The 14,078-nt window shown below is 47.1% G+C and overlaps 1 protein-coding gene across 1 annotated transcript in view; it reads left to right on the top strand.

Moving 5' to 3' along the window:
* The window catches only part of NR2C2AP (nuclear receptor 2C2 associated protein), a 52,031-nt gene that overhangs the window by 19,718 nt on the left and 18,235 nt on the right, over positions 1-14,078 (top strand). Inside the window, exons 3-4 of the mRNA XM_069649119.1 lie at positions 2,206-2,311; positions 12,838-12,905. Coding sequence (XP_069505220.1) covers positions 2,206-2,311; positions 12,838-12,905 — 174 coding nt within the window. The remainder of the gene's footprint in view (positions 1-2,205; positions 2,312-12,837; positions 12,906-14,078) is intronic.

The raw sequence follows: 14,078 nt of genomic DNA on the forward strand, positions 1-14,078 counted from the left end.
CAGGATCAGATGCAGAAGACACGATGAGCGTTCTGCTGCAGAGGATGCAGAATAACGCAAAGCAAGATTCATCCATCGGGTGTGGTTTAAATAGCCTCCTGTAGTGCTTAGGTGTCTCCTTCCACAGCCACGCCTAGGTAAGAAAAGAGTTCCCGCTTTCCAGAAGAGTTCCAGTGTTCTGAACCTAGGGAGTGGCTCCTGCCCCACCCAACAGGAAAAGTAGTCCCAAACAGAAGAGGATCAGGGGTTCAACTGGCAGGTAAGTAAGCAGCATGGTCTGCTGCAGGTAAGTCCACCCAAGCATTATGAGCCCGGCGCTTGCAGCGCTGGGACTGGGCATTGGCGCCAGGACAGGGTCCAAAAGGTCCCAATTGGGACTGGCTGGCACTCGGAACCTGGGTTATGGGTCTGCTTCCAAGGGAGTTGGGTAAGTCCTGGCCTTTTGGAAGCAGAGATCATGACAGGGGAGTAGGCTGGATTGGGATGGGATGGTTCCTCTGTCTTGGGAATTGGATAGGGAGTGGGCTGAGGATGTGGTGGAGGGTGGGATGTTTTGGGGAGGGAGGTGGTGGGACGAGAGGGAAGGGAGTCAGACGCAAGCGGGTCTCTTTGGGCGGACCTTGGTGGGTCTGGTGGATTCATGGCGTGGCTAAGTTTGAACTATGATAGGTACACAATTAGGCACACTTTCAAAGTTGAACTAGACCACAGCTACGCTATTTAGGCACGCTTTCTAAAATGAACTCGACCACGCACACTTTCTAAATTGAACTTGACCACAGGCAAGCTATTCGGCACACTTTCTAAAATGAACTCGACCACAGTTGCGCTACTAGGCACACTTTCTAAGATCAACTTTGGCACCATGAGGTTTATTAGGCACACTTTCTAAATTGAACTTGACCCCAGTTACGCTATTGGGCACACTTTTAGATTCAACTTAGGCTCAGTTACAGTATTAGGCACACTTTTTAAATGGAACTAGACCACAGGTACGCTCTTAGGCACACTTTCTAAAATGAACTTGACCACAGGTACGCTATTAGGCACACTTTCTAAAATGAACTAGACCACGGTTACGCTATTAGGCACACGCTCAAATTCAGCTTAGGCACAGTTACGCTATTAGGCACACTTTCGAAGTTCAACTTTGGCGCAATGAGGTTATTAGGCTATTAGGAACATTATCTGAGATTGTGAGGTTTGTGCAGACAATCTAGGTGTGAGAATCTGCTCAAATCACGCATGCTCAATGTTGTAGGGAGTACAGTCTAGCTACAAAAATTTACGACAGTAGGGCTTGTTGGTTTGAGTGGAATAGTTGTCTGACAAGAAGTAATTGCTTCATTCCCTCCCCTTGCCACGCTTACTTTTTGGTGGGTGCTGGCTTCCTGCTTCTCCTGCGGATACGGTCAGGAGCTGTCTTTGTAGGAGCGGTCCTTTGCCTCAGGGTCCTTAGCCGAGAGGGGCTGCTGGGCAGAAGGCTGCCCTGGGAGGGCCCGTTGAGATCAGTCGGGATGGCTAATGGGAGGTGGGTGGGCGGGCGGGTTGAGGGACACCAAAGCACAGGGAAAGCTATAAGAGGGAGCGGGTGGGGGAACTGAGGCAGACGGTCAAGTGGGGCGCTCGGTGCCAACACAGAGGGCGCAAAACTTTTTTAATAAGCTCTCGCTAACACTAACCGGCTTCCAGGTGGGAAATGGAGCCGGTGGGTCACAGCGAGTCGTTAGACTCGAGGCAAACGCACTCTGACCAATGGGAGGGGGTGGGCGGGTCGAGGGGCGGCAAAGAACGGGGAAAGCAGAAGAGGGAGCGGGTGGGGGAACGGAGGCAGACAGTAAAGTGGGGCGCTCGGAGCCAACACAGTGAGCGCTTTTTAAAAATATATATATATATATCTAGAGGACTAAGTTGCAGCTATCCGTTGCGCCAAAGATCCCGGCGGAGAAACGTTCGCGCGTCAAACTGGGCGCGCCTAATTGTCTCCTGCGCCAAAGCCGTCACTGCGAATCGTCCCGCGCCAAAGCGGCCGCGCCAATACGTCTTGCTCCTCTCTAATTCAACATTTTCTGCTTATATGTGGCGTTAGCGCCACCTCATGGCCCACACTAAAATGGTTGGTGTCCTCTCAGATGGGTTCCCGACCTTTTCATCATTTAGAATCCTAGTTTGCTGAAGTACTAAGTCTTTTATTTTTGATTCTAGGGCTCCTCTCAGTGGATATTGCTCGAATTCCCAGCGAGTGTGCAGGTATCTGAACTCTGCATTCAGTTCCAAGGGGGATTCACGAGCCGCATATGCAAACTGGAAGGTAAGGCATGGCTTGCAAACAAAAAAAACGCATGCACACACGTTACATTCTAATTCTTTGCGGTTCTCCCGGAACCACTTGACGTTTTTCGACATAAAAGCGCAGGCAGAGAAACACTCTGTAGTTCCAAGATACGCTTCCATAAACTTATATGCATATTTAGCCCAACTCGAACTTTTATTTGATTTCAACGTGGTTCAGGCGTTGGCTTCTTTTTAGTTATTACTTAATCTTGCTTATATGTACTTGGTTTGCAGCTGACCAGAAACCGAAAAGACGAACTAGCAGTCTAGCCAGGATTGGCCAATATCTGTAATGGAAACCCCCTCACTTTCTCTGTTAGATAATGGTATGTGTGGTTCAGGGCACTCTTCCCCGGTAATCTAAAGATTGGTCTTTGTTTTGCTTGTGTATTAGGAGCATCGGTGACAACTTTGGTTTTAAAAATGTGTTCTAACAGAGCGCAATATTTTCCTATTCGCTTTTGGAAGACTCTGGGCTCACGCTACAAATGCACTAAAGAAAAAGCTGAATAAAAGGCAGGGCTTGTTGCTGGCATTAATTGGGTTGCCATGGTGTGCCTGGCAGGCCTTACCTCCATTCGCCGTTCGTTGTCAGTGTAATTCAAAGGGCATCCTAATTATTAGAATCTGCAACGTACTAGCTCACGCCACAGACCGCTTTATTTCAGTGCTTGACCAATAGGTGTTCTTATTGGTGCTCTAAATGGTACTGCTTTAGAGCAGATGTTGCCATTTGCAGAGTTTCTTGGCGCTTTGGGTCTTCCAAGTAAAGAAGATGTGAGTTAGTTGCTTTTACATCATCGTTGCAAGGAGGCCCTGTTTTATCACTGTTTGCGTGCACGTGTTCTTTGTGCACGGTATGCATTGGCGTACTTGCTGCATTTTCTGGCAAGACAGTGCTACCTTCAAAGTCGTAACCGCAGGCATGCCCGTATTTTGGCTTTACAGGTGGCAAGGGGTGGAGGCCATAGATGAGTGAGAGGGATACGTGTCGTACGGGAGGGGAGGGGGATGCACTGTAAAAATTAAAAATATTCTGCAAATGCATAAGGCGAGGTGGTAAGGGTGTGGAGTTGTGCGTGTTATTGATTTCTGTGATGTTTGGTTGTCTGGCGGCAGGTGGAGGGTTTGATAGGAGAGCTGGGTGGCTGTCGGATGATAGGTTATTTATAACGCGCTTAATACCCGCGCGTAATACCCAGAGGTTATCGAACCTGTGTTGCTCCGTGTCGTCTTGCTTCCAAGGCGAGCATGTTGCCTCTGAGCTATTCTCCGGGCTGTAGGAGATAAGTTCCAACAAAGATAGGAATGGCAAAGTGTCCACAAAACAGCAAAGTTTATTAACATCAGCAGTCTTGGGTCAGTGCTTATGTCAATGCCGTACTTCATTTCATAGTTTTTTAAAAATTCATTATTTATTGTGATATAGTTAATACAAAAAGTAAAAACTTTTCACATATACATTACATTACACTCAGTGTCGTGTTTGTGTGGAGCAGTGCCAAGAGCTGGACCAAATGCACAGGGATGTTCTATGCAGGGAGTTTAGCCCACAGCCTACCTCTACTTAGAATGTCAAATGCGTTCCACATGTCTATAAACGCCATGTAGACAGCTCCTACCTACCTCTTTTTACAGCTGCCAGTAAATGGGCCATGGTAAAAGCGTTTATCAATGTTCCCATACCTGAGCGAAAACCTACTTGGTAGGGAGTCCGCAAGTGCAGTGAGGCCGGTTTTGCTCTTAGTTCCTTCAGCAATAAGGCTGCAAAGAATTTACTTAATGAATCCAAAAGAGCAATCGTAGCCTGTCGTTTTTTGGATCAGCCTTGTCGCCATGTTTGTAAATATGGATGATGAGAGGCTGTCTCCATGTCTCGGAAACCTTTCCTGTGAGAGAAACATTGTTCAATAATTCCTTCAGTGGTCGAAGCCAAGCTCACGTGTTGCATTTAATTAGTTTGTTTATTTATTTGTATAGCGCACCTGACCCAGAGGTATATGGGCGCTTGAGCATCAAGTTACAGGAATAGGTAGGAACATTTGTACAATTGTGCAATGTAAGTATAGTTACAACATCGGTTATGACAGCAGTTATAGTAGAATTAGTGACATACATACATACAGTGCTAGTTAATTGTTAAGTAACCAGGTGATGATCTTAGTTCTGAAAGGTTGAAATGTAGGGGTAGATTTGATGTCCGATGGGATAGTGTTCCATAATTGTGAAGCTAGAACTGGGAAACTGGATCCGCCGGCTCTTTTGAGGGAGTATTTGGGCACTGTCAGTTGTAGTGTATTAGAGGATCTGGTGGTTCTAATATTCTGTCTTAAGATGAATTTATCGGTTAAATAAGGTGGGGCCAGGTGGTTAAGAGCTTTGTAGGTGAGGCAGATAGTTATTAGGTCTATTTATTTGTTGGATGGAGAGCCATTTGCATGTGATTCTTGTGGCTGAGATGTGTTCTCTTCTGGGAATATTAAGGGCGGCACGGAGTGCATTATTTTGTAGAACTTGTAGTTTATTAACAACCGTTTTATTGGCACCTACATACAGGCTGTTGCAATAATCCAGTTTGGATTGTATAAGTGCTCTGGCTAGAGTAAGGCAATTGTTGGGGGATATCGGAGGTCTGCAGGCTCTGATTAGTTTCCCAGTGTAAGCAGTGGCTGAGGCGGTCATGTTAATTTGTTTAGCGAGGTTGGTGTTAGTGTCGAGATAGAAACCAAGAGTTTTTACACTTTTGGCAGTGGGAATGGTGTTGCCGTCAATGATGAAGCTAGAGTAGCTCGGGCTGAGATTCCGGATAGTGTTGGGTGAGCCGACAAGGAGCAGTTCGGTTTTGTCATCGTTCAGGCAGAGGCCATGTGTGGCCATCCATGCCTGAACGATGGAGAAGACTTCACCGATCCTGTTGGCGTCCGTGTTGTGGTTGCCTGATAAAGTGAGGAGTATCTGGGTGTCATCTGCGTAGTTAGTGTAGGTGACACCCAGATGGTCCAGTTTATCGAATAGGGGCTTTGTGAATATATTATACAAGGTGGGTGAAACACACGATCCTTGTCGGACACCGCAGGTAATGGGAATAGGGTCGGCTGCTGCAATGGGTGAGAAGACTCGCATGGTCCTATTGTCCAGGAAGGATTGGATCCATGTGACCGCCGAGTGGGAGAAGTGTGCTGCCGATGATAGGTGGTTGCACAGGATTTTGTGGTCAACCAGGTCAAAGGCAGCGGAAAGGTCGAGGAGAAGCAGGATAGCAGCCCTCCCTTCATCTTTGATTTCGTCTATCTGGCTCTTGAGATCAACAAGGGCCGTTTCCGTCCCATGTTGGGGACGAAAGCCAGATTGGCGAGTACCTAGTAATCGGTTAGTTTCAAGGTAATCCTGAATTTGTAAATAGGCCACTCTGTCAAGGATCTTTAGTAAAAATGGGACAGTGGTAATCGGTCTATAATTTGTGGGTATTTCTGGGTCGAGGGTCTGTTTTTTTTAGCAAGGGTAGGACCCAGGATTGTTTCAGATTACTTGGGACCATATTGTTAGAAAAAGACAAGTTTATTAATTTGGTGATGAAGGGGGAGAGATCCCTGGCAGCATCCTTGATTATCTGTGCGGGGCAGCTATCCCCCTTGCAGTTCGAGGGTTTCAAGGATGCTATAATTTTTTGTACTTCAAGTGTGGTAACCTTTTTGAAGGTGAAGCCTGAGCTGGAGGCGGTGAGTGGGGGATGGGTGGGTCTGGAGGAGGGGTCGTGAGTGAGCTGTTGCCGTTTGTTTTCAATTTTAGTTTGGAGCCCTGAGATTTTGTTGGCAAGGGCGTTTTTTTCCTGCAAGTAGCTGGCCCATACTTGCGATGATGCAGGACATATCATACCCTCCTCAAGCCCTTTGGTTTTACCCCCCAGTAGTGACCAAAATTTAGAGGAATAGGAATCTCCATCAATGATGGTTCTAATGAGCTCTTGGTTCGTTCTAATATGGAGTTTCCTTCTAATTGCCTTCAAGGTTCATTTATAGGTAGTCAAAATCCGATTCCTAGCCGCCCCCTTGTCGTTGGACAGAAGAGCCTTTACTGCCTTCCTCTTAATCAACTTTGCCTCTCTCACCCTTGGGTCAAAAATGTGCTGATGGGCTTCCTCCCAACCCCCCTGTATTGTACCCTATTAGTGAGGTTATTTGTGCATAACTGCAATGTCAAGTTGTAATTTTCTACATTTAGCAAGTAGAGTGGCCTATCTGCAGCATCGTGTGTTCATTGTTGCATAACCTGGCAATAATTATCATTGTGCAACATGAAATAGTCCTTTATTTAACGCATGTCATGAGGCGAATATCAGAGAGTGAGCGTTTGTCGTGTATGTTGTGATGAGGTGTGTTATGCTATGATAACTTGCTGGTAATCTTCATTACTCCTCCTCCTCCTCGTCACAGTACTTCTCTAAGGCCCCGCCTCCATTCCAGGAACCCCTTTTCACTTTCTTTTCTTCGTAGGTATAATACCTCCCACATACCCATGAACACCAGTTAATATCCAAGCTAGAGCATTGGCCTCTCCCCGCAGGGAGGGAGAGGGCCGTCGGCACTGTGACGAGGAAGAGTAGGACTAGGAATAATGTAGATTACCAGTAAGTAATCATAGCATTACCTCCCCATCCCAGTACTTACCTCTGAGGTATACCAAAGCCAAGACAACAGAGAGAGGTCCCAATGAGACACAGAGAGAAAGAAAGTGCAGCAACAACGCAACACCACCACCACCACACTAACACTAAAGCAAGCTCACACACACACACACGCACACACCACCCCCCCCCACCCAAAATCGAAGCAAGCCAAAAGTGCATACGCCAGCTTCCCCACTGTAGCCGCCCATCATTGGAATGCTCTCCCGCCGCATCTGAGGGAGGAACAATCTTACTGGGTGTTCAGAAAAGCCTTGAAAACCTGTCTCTTCAGCTAAGGTCTGACACTGGGAGACTCTACTTGCTTGTTTCTCCAGTTTTTTTTATTTTTACCTGAACTCTTTCCAACGCTCCTGTAACATCGCCTTGATGCCTCTGGGTTTTGTGTGCTTAATAAATGCAAAAATGAATAAATAAACCCCATGAACAATCAGCGCCAGCTGATAGACCCAACCCAGGGGTGACGCACGGGACCCCACAAAGCCACAGAAGGTGGCCATTGCAGCAGTCCAGAAAAACCCTTGCAGGAACACCCCTGGACGGCATCTCAGGAGGGAGCCAACCCATGGAACCACCCAGGACAAGTCCTGAAACACAGCTAGCATGGAACTGCTCCTATGACAGCAAGGAGCAGCAAGCAAAATTTTGACCCATAGGGCGTCAGGGGGGGGGGGGGGGAGGAGGAGGATCATCATCATGGGCAGTAGGCTGTCACCAGTTCCGCAGTGCCATGGGCAAGTGCGAAATTAGTGGCCTGAAGAGCAGCATGGTACCGGATTGCAGAGCACAAATTTAGTATTCTGCTACCATCCAACTGGCCGGTGCCCGCCGACCGAAGCCAGAACCCAATTGGGAGCAGCAGCCGGAGCCGGTACAGAGGAACAATGGACCGCAACAGCAGAGGACATCCAAGGCGCACAAAGATCAGTAGCAGGGGGCGGCATGGTCCCAACTGCCCGCCCGGGAACGCTGAGAAACTAGCAGGAAAGCAAGGCTGCGGGGCCCACAAAGGCTGGAGCAGGCCCACCGCACTGAAGCCGCGTCCCGTGGGGCAGCAACCACACCACACCTCACCTGGAAGCCTCATCTGCCAACTGGCCCTGGGGCTTCCAGGAGAGCTGTGGTTGGTTCCCCACAGGATGCGGCTTCAGTGCAGTGGGCCTGCTTCAGCCTTGTGGGCCTCAGGGCCCACAGGGGACCCGAGTAGAAAACCGAAGGACCGAAGCCCGACAGTGCACAAATGCACAAACGCAGCTCCAGCTTGCAGGCAAAACCAGGAGCGTGCCCCCATAGAACAAGAACAGCCAAGGGACCCTCCAGACTGAGCTCCCTGGTGCCCCTCACCAGAATGAAGGAACCCGGATGCAGGACAGGAAATTTTAACTAGTGGGAGGTATTATACCTACAAAGAAAGTGGAAAGGGGTTCCTGGAATGGAGGCGGGGCCTCAGAGGTAAGTACTGGAACCAGGAAGAGGGATGTGGAGGTAATGGGGATCCTTGCACACAAACATGGTACAACCTGTTGTGTTGTAGAGTTCCCCTTTTTCCAGTGAGATGCATGATAATGGGTATGGCCATGGGTGAGCGGGCTTGGTGACTGCCTCTAGTGGTGAAGGAAGGGGTTTTGTCTTGTGTAGTGTTTGTTTTTTAAAAAAAAAAAATCTTTTTTTCTTGTATGCATTGTCAGATGGGCAAACCATCTACATTTGGCGCAGGTTTTCCTTTGGTTGTGCTATGTAACAGATCTGTTGAATCAGTAACGGTAGGCATTTTTGTTTGCTAAAGCAATCCCGTTAGTTGGGAATTATAATTGTGTTTTTTTTTTTATAACACACCTCAATACCGAAGAGGCTTTAAGCGCAGACCCAGTATTCTATTCGAACCTGTGTTGCTCTGCATCTTGCTTCCAAGACAAGTATTTGCCTGCCTGCCATTTTGATGCCGTACTAGCCCATATCGGCCGTACAATTTGAACACAGCATTTAGCCCACATCTGCCTAACAGTTGAGTCTTGCATCGGATTATGCCTAACTATGCCACAGTCTAAGTTTATAACCTCCTTTCTTCTTCCGTTGATCATGAGGATAATTACAAGATCTCAGATAATATATCTGATACTAGCTGCCACTATGGCCGCTGACCTCTTACCCACCTAAGTATAGAAATTTGAGACTGAGATCTAGACTATCCCGCTTCCATGAACCCTCAACAAACTATTCCACTAGAGGCTTCGCCTGTAAATCTGCCCAACCTACTGGATTAGCTAATAAACGTACACATTACCATAACCATAGTCACCGATCTTCTGTCCCCTTGGCTACAACTCAAATAAACACCCACAGAGCTGTCCAAACTAAAACCAAACAACCTCCCATTACTAAACTCGCAAGCTTTCTACAACTATCAGGGTCACTCATCAATGCCAGATCTATGGTGGCCGATGCTGCTGATATCGCGGACACCCTAACTAATGAAAATTTAGACCTGCTGGTCATCACCGAGGCCTGGCTCCACGAGGCCGCAGGACCTGCCATTATGCTAGCAGTACCAGAGGGCTACCAACTATTAAGAGTTGACAGACCCAACACCAAAGGCGGCGGTATAGCTATCGTCCACAAATCCAACCTTTCTATCAGACTCACTACTACCCCATCGTTCGTGAAACTCTCACAGCTAAACTTCACCTCTCTAATAACCGCACCCTAACTATCTATGCAATCTGTAGACCACCTGGACCGTTGGGTTCCATTGAGGATGATTTTAAATGGCATCCTGACCAATAATACCAAAGACAATGTGCAAATTCTGCTGCTGGGAGATTTTAATCTGGGTTTCAACGACAACAATGATAAATATGCCCTATCTGTCACCTCTTTACTGAAGGATTACGGGCTGACTCAAAAAGTCTCTACGCCCAACACATGCTAAAGGAAGAACCCTAGATTGGGTTGCCGACCTCAATTGCAACATTAGCGTTACTAATATAACCCCACAAGCATGGACGGACCGACCACCACTTACTCACCTTCTCTGCCTCACTTGACCTCATCCGTCCTAAACCCATAGTCATGGTACCGCCACTCCCTACAAGGAGGAAAAAAGACATTACTGTGGAAAATCTTCTACCACATCTTCTCCCTGATCTTGACAAGCCAGTTAAGAATACGGACCCTACCCTACTTGTGGAAGTTTTCAACAATGCTATGATGAAGGCACTTGGCGCCATCGCCCCGCCGCTTAAAACTCGCAAATGTAGACAGATTTCTCACCTGAATAATTGAAAGAACTAAGTATTCAAAAAAGAAAATTGCAATCAATCTGGCGCCATTCACCTACTGAGGAGAATAAAATTAAGCTATCTAATCTTTCCAAACTGTTCAAAAAGGAAATCAGTACTAAAAAGAACACTTTCAACGATAGACTTTCCAAGGCCAAATCAGATACCAGGGAATTATTCTCTATCCTCCGCGAAATGGAATCACCCATACCGCAGGTTGATATTTCCAAAGATGAGCCTTGGTGTACTACCATTCAAAATGCCCTTTCTGACAAAATTAGCTCTCTCCAAATAAAAATTGCTAAAAAGGAAGCTTCCTTGCTCCTAGAGGCTGAATCTTCACCCCCGCAACAACCACCTCTGAACTCGCACAATAACTCCCCACCACCGTTCACCTTTAAAAAAATATCCATTGTCGAGACAGAAAAAATTATACGTTCACTCAAACCTTCCAATTGCAAAGGAGACAACTGTCCAGCCCAAATTACAAAGGATGCAGCTAGAGACATAGCCCCTTTTCATCTCGAAGCTCATAAATGCTTCCTTTAGTCAAATCTTGTGCCTGACGACCTTTAAACAATCCTGGGTGCTACCCTTGCTCAAAAAACAAACCTTAGACCCATCCACCCCTACTAACTATAGACCGATTACCACAGTCCCCTTCCTACTTAAAATTATCGACCGAGTACCCTACCTACAAATTGAGGACTACCTAGAAACAAATAACTTACTAGGCTCATGTCAGTCTGGCTTCTGCCCCCTTCATGGCACAGAAACAGCCTTGATCGACCTAAAGACCCAAATCGACGAGATGAAGGACCATGGTAAACCAGCTATGCTGCTCCTCCTTGACCTATCGGCAGCCTTTGACCTAGTAGATCATGCAGTCTTATGCAATCATCTTAGGTCAGCTGCCCATTTCTCAAGTGATGCCATAACCTGGGTACAATCCTTCCTTGCGAATCGGACAATGAGAGTCTTCTCCCCTCTAGCAGCTACTGACCCCATACAAGTCTCTTGCGGCGTTGCTCAAGGATCATGTGTATCTCCTACCATGTACAATATTTTTACTAAGCCCTTGTTTGACAAGTTGGATAGATTGGGTGTCACCTACACTAATTACGCTGATGACTCTCAAATCCTCATCCCCCTTTCGGGTAACTTCCTGGAGAACTCGGCCTTAGTAAATAGGATATCACCTCATTCAGGTATGGATGGCATCCCACGGCCTCTGCCTGAATGATGATACTGAGTTACTGATCCTAGGCTCAGAGACGGCCATAAAAAAACATAACCCTAGCTACGCATCATTCAACATCAATGACAATGTAATCAAAGTGATGCCTGCTGTTTAAAACTCTTGGCTTCTACCTTGACTCGGCACTCATCTTCAAGAAGAAAATGAACTCTCTAGCTTCTTCAGCTTATACGTGTAAACTGATCCGAGTCTGTAGACCATTCCTTTCTGAGACGAGTTGCATCACACTAGCCAATGCACTCATTCCATCCAGACTGGATTATTGCAATGCTCTATATGCAGGATCTAATAAGTACATTATTGATAAACTGCAAAGACTCCAAATAATGCCCTCACAGCAGCATTAAACATCACGAACAGAGAGCATATCTCTGCATTCAGAAGAAATGCCCATTGGCTTAAAATTAAGGACAGAATATCCCTCAAAACCCTCTGTCTCACATCCAAATGCCTTAATAACATAGCGCCTCCCTACCTTATAGAAAGAGTAAGCAAGAGAACATCTGACCGGCCCAAGAGAATATCTTGCGCCCTTCACTCTAGAAGTTCCTAGATACAAACGGATTACAGCCGGCGGCTCTAGCTTCCCGGTTCTAGCTGCTCAGTCCTGGAATGCACTCCCTCTAGTTCTCAGAATTGACCAACCTTACTCCACATTCCGACGGAAACTCCTCACTTGGCTACGGTCTAATGACACTTAACCTGACCGCCCCTCTGACCTGCTACCCCCCTTCAACCTCTCCTACCCCTGCTCTACCCTCTCTTGAATTACCTCCTAAGGATTGTTATGCTGGCCAACCGTTGAATCTCTGTCATCCCGCTGCCTGTATCTTGGTTTCTCTATTGGGAAACTTGGTCACTGCTAATCTTATGGTTGTATTCTAGCTATTACTGTTTATAACTGCTTTTACACATTGTATGTACCTACCTAACGATGTAACCAAGTCTCCTATGTATCTTGTATGCTCTGTAACTAAACCTCTTAAGTATCCTTGTACTGTTCGCGCCCAGCTACCCGAGGGTTTTGGCTTGCGCTATACCAAATAAACAAACAAACAAGCGTGTTGCCACTGAGCTATACTAACCCTGCAGTGTTGAACAGTAGTTCTGGCACTACTGTTGTGTAGCGGAAACACTGTTTGCCACTCTTTTTAAACTGAATTAGTTTATGAAAAGTGAAATACTGTCTTACATACGTATGGACCATGCAACTGTCTAATATCAGGTTTGGGATTGTAAAACAGAGTACCTATCCATTTACCCACCTTGTTTTTTTCCTCTAGGTAGCAGAAAGAATGAAGACTTTGCGAAAATGTTGGATTTCTACCCGGAAGATACGAATGCCCTGCAGATATCCTTTGGGTCCATTGAGCTGCATGCTGACTGGGGGTGGGGGGTGAGTTTGTGTCTCAGCCGGATTTAACATTGCAGTTATTTGTTGCTAGCTGTGTGATGGGCAGTGCTTTAAGTGGCATACAAGATCTTGCCGGGGTTCTTACGGTGGCGTGGCCGAAAAGGGTCGAATCGTGGCGGAGGCTTGACTCTGCAATTAAGAGGCAACCCTTACCTCACCCGAGTGCGGCCGGCTAGGCCATGCCCCTTTGCGGCCATGCCCCCGTAAGGGCCCCAGCTCTATCTTGCAAAAGAGTTGTGGCTTAACAAACCGCATTCAGATCAGGTAAGAGTTTGCTCTTAATTGCGATGCCGACCCCTTGCCAGGTACCCATTTGCAGCGATCATCATCCTCTCACCTGGGGTGTGATAGTGATGATCCCCACGTCTCTAGTTAAATGGGTGTCTTGTGGGGGTCTACGACACAATGCAAGAGGAAAAGGCAGGGCTTTTTTTCTTAAACCCGATGCTATCGCTTGTACTCGAGAGCTTCAGGCTTTAGGAAAAAAGCCTTGTGCTCCGGTTACCAGGGGATTATAGGGAGCCCCAGCATGGCCCACCTCAGACACAATTTTCAGAGACTGCCTGGGCTCTGCCCCAGCTAGCCTTGGCCCACTTAAATGCCTGGTGACAGCTCTGCATTGTGTGGGCTGTGCAGGGAATTTGAATGTTCAGTCACTACACAGGGGGACATTATGCTGGGTGCTCTGTCCAATTCAGAGGCCGAGTTGTGGCCCTAGGGCGCAAGACCTAATGGCGGGGCACTACAAAATGGATGGGCAGGTTACCTTTTCCAGTGAAAGAGAGAAGTTTGTGTACAGCTTTGAAAAGTTTGAACCAACAATGGTGGGAAGAAACCTTTGCGGCCTAATACTGCCAACCGGGACTGGGACCATGTTTGTATCACCTGAAACAAAATCCTTTACAGCAGTGCCAATGGTTTCTAAGGTGAGAGAATCTGTAGGGAGAGATGCCCCAATATACTGTGTGGTTAAGAGGCCAGGAGGTATTGGGAAGAGGCCATTGTTAAGTGCTTGCTTGTGCCCCAGTACTGGCAGCCTTTTCACCAGCATTACTCATGGAGGCGCAGGAGGGGAGGGGAGAGGAGGGGGGTGGGGGGGGCTTATAATAG

The sequence above is a fragment of the Ambystoma mexicanum genome, chromosome 1p, assembly GCF_040938575.1.
Source record: "Ambystoma mexicanum isolate Mex_15411 chromosome 1p, UKY_AmexF1_1, whole genome shotgun sequence".
NCBI classification, from domain to species: Eukaryota; Metazoa; Chordata; class Amphibia; order Caudata; family Ambystomatidae; genus Ambystoma; species Ambystoma mexicanum.